We start from the raw sequence: 15,982 nt of genomic DNA on the forward strand, positions 1-15,982 counted from the left end.
GAATGTGGGAGGAAACTGGAGTGCCCGGAGAAAACCCACGCAAGCACGGGGAGAACATGCAAACTCCACACAGGAAGGTTCGATCTCATGACCTCAGGACTTATATATATGTATAGATATACAATCTCATTAAGATATGTGCAGCAACAGCCATGGCAACATATGCTTTACTTTTGTCTCCCAAATAATGTATCTGTGGCCTAGACATATGCCTATGCCACAATATGCGCTAGCTCTGATTGTAAAGATGGAATCCAGATAACGAGGGCCTACCCTCTTTCAACCCTGACCATCTAGTAAGCTGAGAAAGTCATGTAAGAAAATTATATCATCTCCTTTTTAGATCAGGAGTGCTCATGCAAATTACTGACAAAGTTAACATGTTTAAATGGTCTACCAACCCAAAAATTCAAAACATCCAATTGTGTTTCAAATATTTGGAGGAGTCTTTGTATATTCTTTAATAACACCCAAAGCTAACTATAACAAAAGAAAATTCAAAAGCTGTCAAGTAATAATGGTGCCGTACAGAATTTGGAATTTTCTTACTCTGCCATCTTCTGGCTTAAGTAATCATTAAAACTTACGTCAAGCTCTTGATGTTGTGCATGCAAGTACATGCATTTCTTCGATGAGCTCTAATAAACTTTTCGTTTTTTCACCTTATCTTGGGGTCTTGGTAGTACTTTCCCCATTTTCATGCTACACTAACAAAAACCTGCACTTCTGAACATAAAGTCACTCTCCATATGTTAATTAAAGCCAGTCTTTTTTCTCAATGCCAAAGATATTTTGGCAAAAAATAATCAGTAACTGTACTCACTGCTGTACTTCAGTTTGATGGATCAATTCATTCATTCATTTTCCGACCGCTTCAAAAATACTATATGCCAAGTAATCAAAGTATGCAAGTACATATGTTTGTGCTGAACAATCAATATTCCAACGTATAATTAAATATGAATTTCATTAACTTATTTAATTTTTTTTAATGCATACAGGTAAACAACAAATTAATTTGAGACATTTTAAAAGTAAAAACGAATGTTCATGTGACATGTTATTTAAACTACAAATCACCAAATACATGTTGCAGGTGAAAAAATAAAATATACTTAAAAAAACATTTACAGTTGTTGTAATAAATCCTACCCCACATTTAAAAATTTTGGAAGTCTACATGGAAGGTCACAGTGGCATACTGCCTTTAACCTGCAATTACCCTGCAGTGTGTGCGAACAAAAAGCAAGTATTGAAGATATTTTCCTGTGATCAAGCGGTAGATCGTAATCAACATAATGAGCATCCCTAATTTAAACAATTTCCTACTAGTGTACTCACAGGTCGCTGGCCGTGGATGAGTTGCGCGACATAGTTTTGGGAGAGAGGTCATAATCCGAGTCCGAGCGGTAGAGGAAGGACTCCCGCCGTTGACTGTGGGGGGCATTGGATTGGAGGACCAGACCAGAACCCGGGCTGGTCTGGGCATCCAGAGGACTGCGACCCACCGATAAGCCATTCTCCACATCAAAACTATAACGGAACAAGAGAGAGACAAATAAATGTACAGCATCGAATGCACTGATATTTTGTTTTGTTATGAAAATGACAATAACAGAATTTCATTCAAAAACAATGAAAACAAAAAAGACACATTAAATATATTCAGTGCCTAGCAGGAGTATTGACCCCCCAATCACCAAACCCCCCTTTTTGTCATATTGTCACATTTCAGGCGTCAAACCTAAAGCTAAAATACTGAAATAAAATTGAGGTGGAACCAAATGATTTCAAAATTTTATTTTATATTTACAAATAAATAACTGAAAATAAGTTTTCTAAAATATTGCCTCTGTTTTCTCAGCTCAGCCATCTGGCTCCAGAATGGTCAAATGTCGACCTTAATTACCAACAATTACAAACAAAGCTCATCTGTTTGTCATTAAGACAAACCAGGCAGGTCTGGGATAAAGTTGTGGAAAAGTTCAAATAGGGAATGAAATATGAGAAGATTTTGCCACACTTACACATCTCCCCTAGCACTGTGCAATCAATAAAATCAAAATTGAGAGAGCATAAAACCACTGCAAACCTACCAAAACCATGCCATTCCTCTAAACGTTCAACACAAACAAGGAGAAAACTAATCAGAGGAGCAACCAAGAGGTAAATTATCACAGGAATACAAAGGTAAGGAGGCCAATCTGTGCATAAGACAACTATTAGTTGTACTCTGCATAAATCTGCCCTATATGGAAGAGTGGCAAGAAGAAAGCCCTTTCTGATAGAATACCATAAAAAGGCCCCTTTGGTGTTTTTTCTATATTTAAAGGTTTGAAGCCTGAAATATGGCAATATATAAAAAAAGCTATCTGGAGGCCAATAATACTGCAAGGCACTGCATGTGTGTGTGTGTGTGTGTGTGTGTGTGCGTGCGTGCGTCCGTACGTATGCGTGTACTTACGTATGAACCGGAGTTATATTCCCCTAGTGGGAGGTGGTTAAAGTCAAGAACACACTCACTTTCTTTCATTTTTGACTCTTCTGAAAAATTGAGACAGAGGAGGGGATTCCCAGCCCCCTCGCTCCACCCAACCGATGTGTCGCAACACCTGTCGTTGGGAGTCATTACATGACTTGAGACCACAACTCCAACCCCTATAGTTGTATCCAGCAACTCTGTTTGACCCTCACCCCCCAACTTTGTTTTAGTGCACATTAAATGTATAAATTCCACAACCCCATTTTTATCTTTGCAAAATTGTTTCGACCTACAGACGAGTCAATTTTCTCCCCAGCGACTTCGTAATGCGCACGCCGCTTTCCTCGTCGCTCATTACATCAACGTGACATGAACACTGACGTGAAGCATGTTACATAATTCATGCTCCTCACTCATGTAACCTCTCTGCACCCTTTATTACCCAGACACTGTACACTATGTAACACTTATGACACTGTAAACTATTAATACAATCATTCAGGATAACATAGACTCAAGTGCATGTCGACTTCTTGGCAGGTTATTGTTTTTGAGAAAGTGCATGATCATTGGAAAATAATGTGACTTCAGGTGAAAAATGATATGCTAAGAATTTAGGGGATTTTTCCTCATCTTTAAATAACAGACCACCTTGCCGATCTAACATGGTTGCAGCAACACAAAGAAATACTCTCAAGGAACAAATGAAGGTGGCTGGGGTCTATTTTTAGCACGAAGGTCTACAGCACCACATTTATAGCAGCGTCTGATTAATGAAAGGAAGATGGCTATTATGCAACTGATTTTGAATGAACCAGCCCAATTCAGGAAGCCTGCATCCAGCACAGTGATGCAGCGCAGCTGCCCGAATCTGATTGGTACAACGTCACAAATATGGGCAGACCTACAGCAGCTCTCACCTCAATGAGTATACCATGTACCCAAACCAAGCTGGTTTCCCTCCCTGGCCGTGCCAGCTCAGTGAAACTGGCCGTGACGAGGCTCCATCAAAGGAGGCCAGTGACGTCAGAGACTATAAATAGATCCGCCTGGGGGACTGAGGGAGCTGTGAGGGAACTTACGTATGTAGCTCCCCAAGATACCCTTCACCAAATCATTTGAGAGGAATCTGTGCCGGATATTTCAGAAGTAAATGTTTGGCTTGATATAAATACACTTTAAAGGGGACACCTTCAATTTACTGTACTTTGAATGAATATTTTTGTGACACATGGAGTTTGTAAATGATGGATGGTGCTTACTTTAGGCGAATTTGTTGTACTACAACACCTTCATCTTTAACAACAGTGTATGTATGATCAGTGTTTGTGAGACCCCTATAGATGGTCTAGAGTAGAGGTCGATAACCCATGGCTCGCGATCCATATATGGCTCTTTTCTTGAGTACATATGACTCTGAGACAAAATAATGCCTTTGCAAATTTAATCGATAGTGTTCAATTAAGACATGTGGGGGTCGAGTCTAATGCACACACAGCATGTGCTGCAAATAGTATCACTGTTTCAGTTCAATATGAAGGGGAGCATAGTCCCCACTACAAAACAGTCAAGGTGTCACACCAACAGACCCCCTTTTGGCTGCACATTGCTAAGGAATCCTTCATATGGAAGCTCATTAAACAATTTAGGTTCACTGTTGAGACACTTAATGATGAAAACCCACAGAAAACTGCAAACAGCCATAAACGCCAACCAAGCACACAGAGCATTTTGATTGGGAAAGCGACAAAGGTGGGCAGAGCTATGCAAACAGCGCCTGTACTGAAGAGAAAATACATCAGTGTCCTTGTTTGCAGTATTTTGTAGCATATCTAAAAAATAACTCGGCTTGCTCCTTGTTTTGAAACAATTATTTATGAAAAAAATGAAGGTCAAAACGAGCCTCAATGATTTTAAGTGATTGTGGGAGGGAGACCCAGTTTAAAGTGGTATATTTTTTGATATGGGACACAGGCTCTGGCATTATTATTATTATTTTATACATTTTATCAAATCATCTTACATCACACAGTGAAATAAAATGCGCTGAAAAATTAGATTCTGTCTGGAGAGCAGGTTTGTCGGTTTAGCTGAAATTCGTCTTAAAACATATGGCATGGCTCTCTCTCCCCAAAAAATCTAAAATTTTACCATTATGGCTCTTTGGGTTAAAAAGGTGCCGACCTATGGTTTAAAGGGGTCTGGGGGCATGCACGCCGGAAGAAAATGTACATTTTACATTAAAATTCATCGATCAGGTGAATTTTTTGCGCAAAATCAAGAAACTACATAGGTGTTGGGAGTACGAGTTACAAACACGTTCCCATAACGCAATTACCTTTCTCGGTAACAACTAATGTCACACGTTATTAAAACAAATTTGTAATGCAAACATCATTACAACAGGGTGCGTTATCCGCTATTTTAAAAAACATTTTATGAATTTCAACGCCATCTAATCGGTATCTGTTGCCCCTTGCTCAGGAGGGATTATGAACCCCTTACCCCGCCAGCTAATCATGTGTAGCATAGTGGAGTTTGCATGTTTATATGGCTCTACAAAGTACAACTCAATACAGTTACGGTGGTACCATCTAAAGCAGAGTTCCAAAATGTCTCCTTACTGATATATCTCCCAACCATATATCATATTTACAACTATAAAAAATATACTGAAATTAGATGGTCAGCTTAAATGTGGTGTTTGCAACTTTTACTACTCTCTGTCGCCATCTCCTGACTTGAAGTCTTTATCACAGCCTCAGTCAGCTCATTCCTCAAGTACTAATAAACTTTTCAATTTTAATCTCTTCGGGGGTTGGGTTGGTGTTTGAACTGCATTGAAACAGGCCTTTTTTTATTTTTAAAATTTTCAGACTACTCTAACAAAAAAAACAGGGTACGAGCATGAAATTACTTTCCTACCCCCCTACCTCTCTCCCTCTCCCCTTTCCTGCTTCCTAATGTGTTGCGTGTCCCGGAACAGGGGTGCTTGAAGTAAGATAAAAGCAGAAAGGTGGGAAATAAATTAAAAAGGCTCAGCGAACTCAGTTGGGCATTGTTAACAAATACTTATTAGTAAAAAGATTATATTTTCAACTTTTTAAAGAAAAAATAAAAGGCGCACCTCACCTTCAAATGCAAGACTTTGATTTTTTATTACGACCAGTGAATGGTAGGCGCCATGTGGGAAGGTAATGTGGCTTAACAGGAACAATAAAACAACGGAAAATCAACAAGGCAAGCGAAAGCACAGAATTTACACCAAAAGTGCTCTGAGTTTTGGTCTTTTTAATGTGTAAAATTAGTTTTGCAAGACACAATACCTGGAAAAAAAGGAAAACGTCTTAGACAGTACTCATTAATTGAGGAAGAAATCTTCGAGTGGTTTGAAGCCAATAGACAAAATGGATATGGAGTGTCTCGGCTAGGTGTTTGTTTGCAAGAAATATAAAGGCTTCACCGCTTCCATAAGTTGGTGTACACGTTTACTTCTATTTCTTTAATTATGTGGCAATCTTTAGGTAGCTTTATGTGGCCGGCTTCAATACATGGTCATTTCTAACTAGATATTACTACTACTTTTGGGTGTCAGTAATCCAGGGCTAACGGATAACTTTTTAAATGACGTAACAAGTAACTAATTACCTTTTCGTAGTAATGCACACAACACTGGTAATGTTCGCCATGATTTGGATGCTTCATATACAATTAGATTGTTTTTTCCCCTCATTACAAATTGTCAAGATTTCCTCATGACATAAACAGAGTAAAAATCCCCGTTAAAGAGGCTGACAGGCCGGGGAAGAAAGTAAAATATAAAAAAAAGTGACAGTCTGGCATCCTGTTCATTCAAGGCACACTGCATTCATAACAAGTTGACCTTGGTGGTCTTCTACCTTCAGTATTGTTCTTTGGTTTGGTGACGCAAATAGCAGAGCAAACTCCCTCCTTTTAGCCTTTTAATTTTGGTTCTACCTAAGTTTTCTCATACACCCACATCCTAAACACGTGTTTAATTTCCAAGATGTGCAGCATGACTTCCCCCAGTTTACCTTAAAGGGAAAAAAAAAAAAAAAGACAAATGTTTTGTAAAAAGGCTTTATTTTCACTTTTTCATAGCGGGAAAAAATCCTCAACCTTGGCTCCCTTAGTTGTTACTTATTTCCAGATTAGGGCAGCAACTAACAATTATTTTCAGAATCAATGCAGTTGATTTTTTCCTTTAACCAATGAAATAGATTTCTTAGGGACAATTTTAAGTTCTTCCTCTTTATTCAAATATTGAAGTGTTGGACAGAAAAGAAAATAGTGCAGAATTCTTACATTATTTAACAATTTTAAAAAATCCTAGTGTTTGTCAATTAACTTGACAATAAACAAAAACACATACTGTACAAATGTATGCTAAACACCTGCAAATATGTAACATACTATTCTCCTACCAACTTATCCAAAAATCATATATTTAGACTTATAGTACAAAACGAAAAAAGGAATGGCAATATATTTTGTTTTATGTGTAGCAAATTTGATTCCCTATATGTAAATTATCTGTAACGTGTGTAGAGTTAAATATCTCATTATTATTTTTCTTATTAGTTTTCGTATTTGTTTTGCTGTATTTCTGCAGCACTTTCTGAAAATTGTTAACTTTAATTTCATAATGAACAGTCAAACACTCCAAAGTTGAAATTTGTATGCCAATTTTGTTTTGTTTTGTAACGATGCAATGTTTCATAAAAAGGATTTTTAAAAAATCCAAGATTTTTTTTTAATTTATAAAAACAGTCTTGGAGCCCTTTGCCAGACCAAAGTAGTACTACAACTCTGAGCATCACAACGGAATTGTGTGCACTCTTATTTGCATTGATTTAACATACATTGTGGCTCGTAAATCACGTGATACAACAAATCGATGATGCAATTGGTTGCCAAAACTTTTCATAATTGATTTTAATCGATTTTATCGATTAGTTGTTTGCCGCTCTAATCCAGCTATAGTTTTATGAAAACACCCCTGATCCTTTTTTTAAGTTTTCCCTTAACAAATCATTGGTGGTTCGGATCAATTTAAGTTAAATACATTGTATAGCAGACAAACAGAGATATTTAAGAAGTATGCAATAATTACATAAAGAATAAGCAGGTGTATTCATTTGGGCAACTCAACAGGAAAATTGTATCAATATTTAGTAGATACTCTTTTTTCAGCAATAACAGCCTGTAAATCAGGGGTGGCCGATTAGGCATTTTGAAAGTTAAAAAGCTAATGACTATATGTATACATCCATCCATTACATACACCGCTTATCCTCAGTAGGGCCGCGTGGGTGCTGGAGCCCATCCCAGCTATCTTCAGGCAGTGGGCAGGGGACACCCTGAACTGGTTGCCAGCAAGTTGCAGGGCACACTATACGTATACAATTGTTTAAAAAAACTACCATTAATAATAATGACTTTGTTTTGTGCCACACTTGTCCCCAGTGTCCCCAACATTCAAATAGCTGACAAAATGTTCCTTTACTAGCTATTTTTTTATCATTCTCTCAACAAAGATATTTATGTAATAAAAAAAACTGTTGCATTTTGAGTTTTTCCGATTTATAATATCAAGTTTACTACACAAAAAAAGGTAAATCCATGCTAAATGGTCTGCATTTATATAGCGCTTCTCAAGTCACTAAAAACGTCTCAAAGCACTTTATAATGTGCTTCACTCTTAACCATTCAGACACTCAAACACTAACCAGCGACCTCTTGGTCCTAAGATGAGCGCTCTGCCTCCTGAGCTACTGCCGCCCCGAAGTAATATTTTTCTGTCTTTTTTGGTTTGTTTTGTTTTTTAATTATGAGTGTTTCAAAACCATTTTGATTACATTGTCTATTTTAGAAACAAATATAAAAATAAAATGTACATGTTTGAATCTTTATGTATTTATAAATGCATTCTAAAAATATGTATCTCCATTTTTTTCTCAATTAGAATTTTTTTTCCACGAATGGGACATTTACAAAAAAGTCCCCCAAATTAGACTGAAATTGCTGACCAATGATTTAGAAAGAAACATCATGAAAATAAGGGGTGCCCGAATTTTCATACGACTCTATATCCACATACAAGCTATGATAAAGTGACTTATACTATAGAAATGTAGTAAAAGACAAGATTAAAAAAAGTATCAATCGTTTGGAAGTGATTTAATCTGTAAACGATGTTTTTAAAAAATAAGTATGCAAGAACATCTTTTTGTCCTCATGTCTACAATGGTTCAGTATTAAGGTTACATTGGTGCAATACATTAAAACTTCTGCATCTGCAAAGATGCCTGCATTTCATGGGCGACAAGCAGACGTCTGATCCACTATGAGGGATCGCCAAGAGGCGTTTTAGCACTACCAAGTCTTAATGCAAGGTATTGCCACTTGCAACAGCAGCCCATACGACTTTCAGCTGCCCTCTTGTGGTCATTTTGTTATCAGGAATTAGACAGAAGCAGGGGAGAAAATTGCAAAAAACTGAGTAATTTTAAGAAAAAATATATTTGGGGATACTGTATTTGGTAATTCTTTCAAATGATCCAACATTTTTATTTAGGGCTGAAATTTATATTTAGAATTAGTCTCTCTTCTATAGAATCGCACATTCTAAATGACTATTTAGTGACTACAAGTTTTTGACCGCACATCTTTTTCCTGACTATTGTTTTATTACAACTAACAATCGTTACACAAGTGCAAAGAATAGGTAGAAATTTGAATAATAAATGAATTGTGTGGAGACAATATTGATAATTTTGAGACTTCTGCCAATATTACGCACTTAGCATTGACCACAGAAGAGTGTTTCTCAAGTGGACCCACAAGTGGGTTGCTGACCCGTTTTTAGTGGGTTGCGGGCCTTTGACCTTGCAAATAATGCCTAAAAAATAAACAAATGGAGGGTCATTTACATTGTTCAGTCACTTGGCACCGTCCCAATTGTGTTTGAGGACCACATCTCATTTTATTGTGATTTTTTTTTCTTTCTGTTATCCGTCCATACTAATGGGTTCCAAGAAAGTAAGTGATAGGCGAAAGGTTAAGTGGAAAAAAGTGACAGCAATGATCGGGTCAAAAAAGGAAACATTACACAATCTGCAAAGACTGCTTGAAGATAAAATGATTGGTTTACAAATGTTATATATTTTTGGCTTTTTTTTTTTAAACCAAAATAAAAATCTTTATTATTTATATAATCAAGTACTTGTTTAGGTCCACAATATTTTAATATTTTGCTCCGAACTTCTTTTTGTATGTGGCTCTTTTAAATCTGTTTTAGTTTTAGTTTAAAATTGATGTTGGCTTATTTGTTTTGGTGTTGCTGGTCATTTTGTTTACTTTAAAAAGGTGAATATACTCTACTATTGTGCTTTAAAGTGCACAATCTTTTCAGTGGATAAATTTGAGGAGTGGACATATTTTTGATTTGGGTTAGATTGTGTCATTCAGGTGGAATGGTGGGTCCTCATGTCAGACCAGTTGCGCACCAATGAACTATAATGTTCGTTAATTACTGTCGAGTGAACTGCCAAGTACAGATTTTGGAATTTGTTGTTTTAGTGAATTCCCAAACGACTTTTAAGGACTAAAAAAAATAAGCCTCGGGTGATTTTCAATTAGTCAGGGAGCATGTTCAACTATGCTAGAAGTCAGAATGGAAAATTACATCTAATATATGAGTGTATCATGTTCCTATGGGAATGGGACTCTGGGATTTATGTAAAAAGTTCCCTCACGCATGTGAGAGTAGTACAGAGAGGAACACTCGCTCGGCCAGATGTTATTCAATGGGGAACGACACAGGACTCGTGTCAAAGGCCAATCCGGACACATCTAAACACACGCTACCTCCTGTTTTCGTTTCTTGGAGCGTGGGAATTAGCTGGCGGGTCTCGTACATAACACCAGGAAGGAGGCAAGAGGTGAGGAGAAGAGAGGAAAACAGAAGAGGGAACGCTGCCTTGGCTTGGCATCAGCATAATAGCTGTCAAAGAAAAATGGCTATACATTGATAGAACTGTGCGACAGAGTGGGGGAAGTCTCATCTAATAAATCAGTATTCAAATTGGAAGAACAAAAATTGGGATCAGTGGTTAAATAAATATTACCGTTTCGGTAACTGAAAAATACAAACTATATATTTTAAGAGTAAGACCCAAGTATAAGAACAACAAGGGCGACACCTCCCCCTGCTGCTCACTAACGGCAAGAGATTTTTATATTTCTCACCTTGACAGTTTTAAGTGCATTATTCCGGGTTATGTAGTTTTTACTTTAGATGCTCTTGACTTTTTTCTAAAGAGTTATGCAAAAAAGTGATTTTATTTGCAGAAGAAGTAATTTATTGCAGAAAAGTTATTTACTTTATTATTTTTGTACAGTTAAAAGTTTTACATTGTAATGTGTATTTATTTGCAATTGACTTCATTGTCCAATGGGAGATTTTTCCCTTGTCACGTTGACTATTACAGTTTTTAGGGCAATATCCCGGTTGTGTATAATTCTTATTTCAGATGTTAATAATACTTTATATTGGAGATAAACACATTATACTTTTTATTACACATACACGTGTCTTTATATTGTATATGTATTTTTTGTGTATATATATATATATATATATATATATATATATATATATATATATATATATATATATATATATATATATATATATATATATATATATATCTCATCTCATCTCATTAGCCGTACCGCTTATCCTCAGTAGGGTCGCGGGGGGCTGGAGCCCATCCCAGCAATCATCGGGCAGTGGGCAGGGTACACCCTGAACTGGTTGCCAGCCAATCGCAGGGCACACAGGGACAGACAACTCATTCGCTCATTCACACCTAGGGACAATTTGGACCGGCCAATTCACCTGAAATGCATGTCTTTGGAATGTGGGAGGAAACCGGAGTGCCCGGAGGAAACCCACGCAAGCACGGGGAGAACATACAAACTCCGCACAGAAAGTCTGGAGCTGGATTTGAACCCACGACAGGTTCCCATGACATGAACTGTGCCGCACAAGCGCTAACCACTGCGCCGCCGTGCTGCCCATATATATATATATATATATATATATATATATATATATATATTGGTGTCTGTTACTCTTGTCATCAGCCTGACTGACCACAGTGGACCACTGTTAAAACAAAGAAAACACTCCCAACTTTTGAGCTCACGGCAACTACAAGTCTAAATATAGCTGACGGAAGGACGAGATCACGTTCAAGGCGGGCAACTGGGTCTACTAGGCACATATACACATACCCTAGATATGTTACAAGCCTTTTCTTAAGATCCCTAAAGAATACCTTTTTCTGCCAGGGTCTAAATCTGAATAAGCATAAAATGAAAGTGGCTGGAAACGTTTACCAGAGTTCGAACAAGAAGCAATTCATTGACAATATTATGATGTTGATCATTGTGTGACATTTGAATACTATGTAACATTCTTATAACTAAGTTGACTAGTCACCATTCAATCGCCAAACATCCACTGACATTCACTACATCATTCAATTCACCGTAGCAAACTTTACAAACACACCAGGTTGGACCGAAGCTGTATATAAATAAATCAATCCAAAATATCACGAACGTGAATAAAAACACTAACAAATCTATATTCACAGATTTAAAAAATACAGCTGAAAATTACTGCAAACATCCAAAACTATGCATATGAGTAAAAAACAGAAAGTTACTGTTTATATAAGTAAAATATCAATCAATAAAGAAAAAAGATCTGCTCATGTCAGCAAGGAACTCTTCCCAATTGCAAACTTTCAGTCAATCATGGCTTGAGAAAATACCAGTAGTTGGAATCAAAACACTTTTCTAATTCAATTAACTGTTAATCAATTAACACTTTATTTTATTCATATGTGTACATAACAACAGCAACAGCAAAAGATGTAATTATACCAAGTAATGTCATCACATAATATTTATTCCGCACTCAGTTTAACTTTGTTTTTATGGTTAATGTATTACCTAATCTTGTTCTTATTTTTTATATATTTTCATCATAATTCAGTGAGTGATTTAATAAAAAAAATCATTTGTTGCGTTTTAATATTTTTTTTTGCTTTTGTACATTTACATTTCTGCGTAATTTTTGTACATTTTTGGATCCTTAACAAGAGGTAAGAGCATTGTTTCCTTTATTTTAAGGTTCTGTTGACTCACTTATAAATGATTCTAATGCTGCTTTGGTTAGTGTCCTTGCTTCTGAGCAGGGTTGGGTAGGGTTACCTTAACTTGATTACTTTCAATTACTTTTGGATTACTCCAATACCAAATATGCAAATAAAAGACAAAAGAAACTAAATATGAATAAAATTATGACTCACAACACGTGGTAAGCTTTCTCTCCTGGCTTTGATCTCTTTGATCTCCGGCAAAACTAACATAAAATGCGACAGAAACAAAATGAAAATAAATCCAAACAGCTTGCCAACATCATTTTTGCCGTTCCTTGTATTCCTTGCTCCCCAAGCCTGCACAAAATTTAGTCATTTTATTCATATTTACTTTCTTTTGTCTTTTATTAGCATATTTGGTATTGGAGTAATCCAAAAGTAATTGAAAGTAATCAAGTTAAAGTAACCCTACCCAACCCTGCTTCTGAGGGACCCCTACGGCATAAATCTCGACCAAAGAGACACACGCCTTCGTTTACTGAAAAAAACTAGACCACTCAAAAAAAAAAACTGCAGGAAATTTGAACAAAAATTTCGCACTACCAAAGCTTGAGGTTTTCCTTCAGACCTGGTTTGACAGCTCGCTCAAGTATAAAGCAGCCCTTGTCTATTCTAAAATCGCCTATTTCTCTAAGATAATTGGCCTGGAGAGGGCTGAACTTGGCCAAGACACACCACAGGTAATGGTGCTCCTAAAACCCGAGTGATTAAGGGAAATCAACCAACCAACCAACCAACCAACCAACCAATTGCTGCACATAAAAATAGGGCCGCAACAACAAATCGATGAAATTTATTAAAATCTATGATTACAAGCAATGGCAACGAGTTACTTCATAGATATGGTGCGTCACTCAGCACGTTGCAGAGCCAATCATGTCACACGCAGCAGGAGTTGACGCGCATAAGAAAGCGAGGTGGAATGCGAACTAAGGCGATATTTTCAAAGGCTACGGTTATTTCAACTCGTGAAACATGAGGGACAGAGACAACACAGTTCGACCGAAGTCCGCAAAAGTGTGGGAGCACTCCACACTTGACAAAACAAACAAGTGCGTCACTTGCAAGCTTTGCAAAAGTGATATGGCAAGGGCGCATCACGATGGTGATGCAGCAATCAAAACCTAAACATGGAGTCACTGACGAGGATAAAAGGAGCTCATTAGAAGTGTAAGTCACTACATTATTTGTTTTTATTCCTTTGTCATTTGCGTTTTTAAGAGTGGAAACATAACCTTCGTCTATAGTAGCTAGCTGATGTCAGCGTTTGCTTTTTAGCTAATTAGCGCATGTGTGAGATTTTGGTTAAATCATCTTAAGCATTGTTTAATTTTGCTTTATATAAAACACTCAAATTTCACATAATGATGGTAAGATTAAGCCGCAAGTTTATATTTTCTGGCAAAGTCCGAGTGATTGAGTGAGGAACCGGAACATTAGTCGTTCGCTAGCGTGCTAGCATTAGCTTCTTAGAGACTGTGTGTGTGTGTGTGTGTGTGTGAGTGTGTGTGTGTGAGAGAGAGAGCAAGAAACTTGGAACCTCCTGTGTGGGTTCAAATCCAGCTACCGGACTACCTGTGCGGAGTTTGTATGTTCTCCCAGTGCTTGCGTGGGTTTCCTCCGGGCACTCCGGTTTCCTCCCACATTCCAAAGACATGCATTTCAGGTGGATTGGCCGGTCCAAATTGTCCCTAGGTGTGAATGAGCGAGCGAGTTGTCTGTCCCTGTGTGCCCTGCGATTGGCTGGCAACCAGTTCAGGGTGTCCCCTGCCCGATGATTGCTGGGATGGGCTCCAGCACCCCCGCGACCCTACTGTGGATAAGCGGTGCAGATAATGAGATGAGATGAGATGTTTCCAATGCAAGTAGGCTTAAGCAGTGTTGAATTGTGCTTTATAAAAAGCTCAACTTGCACACAGTGGTGTTAATAATTTTAAGATTAAGCATCAAGTCTGAGTGATAATTGTGTCCTTGTAAATTGTACCATAATTCATAGGCATACCATGCTTTCTTATCTCAATAACAAACAATAACAAGCGTAATCATGATAAAGACACATCATGCATGCCACAGCAAGCTGCTGTCATCACAGAGAGCATCCTCGACATGATCCTCACCGACATGCTCACATTTTGCACTGCCACGCAAAGTTTTTAAAGATGGAAAAGTGAGTGAGTTACTGAGCAAATGTTATAGCGGTTACTTTTTGCTTGCTGATGTTGAAAATCATGTTACCGGGTTTTCTTGTTCCAAAAGCTCATGTTCCTTTAAACAATTAAAATACTTATTTTTTGGACTTTTAATAGGCTATTTTATACATTTGCAGGTGTATACCGTTGTTTTATGTATTTTTTTATTTTATTTGACAAACACTTTGAATGTTAATGTTGATTCATGTCACTGGATTTTCAGATTTGCAATCATTTCTTGTTCCAAAAGCTCATGTCCCTTAAGCAACAAAAATGCCTTTACTTGCACTTTATTTTAAAAAAGTATATAATTAAAGTGTATACATGCATTTGTATGTACCGTATTTTTTTTGGTTATTTGGCAAACCCTGAATTGTTTTATTGTTTAATCCATTAATCCATCCATTATTTGCACCACTTATCCTCAGTAGTGTCACGGGGGTGCCGGAGCCCATCCCAGCTATCTCAGGTCAGTGGGCAGGGGACACCCTGAACTGGTTGCCAGCCATACACAGGGCACACAGAGACAGGCAACTCACTCACTCGTTCACACCTAAGGATAATTTCGACCGGCAAATTAACCTGACATGCATGTTTTTGGAATGTGGGAGGAAACGGGAGTGGCCAGAGGAAACCCACGCAGACAAACTCCGCACAGTAGGATTCGATCCCATGACCTCAGAACTGCGCCACTGACGCGCTAACCACTCAGCTGCCTTGCCTGCCTTATTGTTTTATATTGTTGAGTATTCTGTGCACTTTTTTCTTATTTGTCCACAACATTTCAATATTTGAACAAAAAAGAGGTAATTAATTTTTTTTATCCGATTCATTGATTGATTGTCATATTAATTGATTATTAAAATATTCCTTAGTTTCAGCACTAATACGTACCCCAAAATCTGGTGCTGTGGAATGCTCTGCCCCCTGAGATTTCATCTGCAACCTCAGTGGAACTGTTTAAATCTAGGCTTAAAACACAAATAAGTTATATAACTTCTAAATGTCCTTTATTTCATGTTGACGATATCTGTATATTGTTTGTTGATGCCATA

The 15,982-nt window shown here is 37.4% G+C and overlaps 1 protein-coding gene across 1 annotated transcript in view; it reads right to left on the bottom strand.

Moving 5' to 3' along the window:
* The window catches only part of LOC148355387 (3',5'-cyclic-AMP phosphodiesterase 4C-like), a 135,270-nt gene that overhangs the window by 30,502 nt on the left and 88,786 nt on the right, over positions 1 to 15,982 (bottom strand). The window contains exon 4 of the mRNA XM_088349031.1: positions 1,342 to 1,533. Within this exon, the coding sequence (XP_088205157.1) occupies positions 1,342 to 1,533 (192 nt within the window). The remainder of the gene's footprint in view (positions 1 to 1,341; positions 1,534 to 15,982) is intronic.

Source organism: Urocampus carinirostris, chromosome 12, assembly GCF_059441175.1.
Source record: "Urocampus carinirostris isolate Australia breed hairy pipefish chromosome 12, RoL_Ucar_1.0, whole genome shotgun sequence".
NCBI classification, from domain to species: domain Eukaryota; kingdom Metazoa; phylum Chordata; class Actinopteri; order Syngnathiformes; family Syngnathidae; genus Urocampus; species Urocampus carinirostris.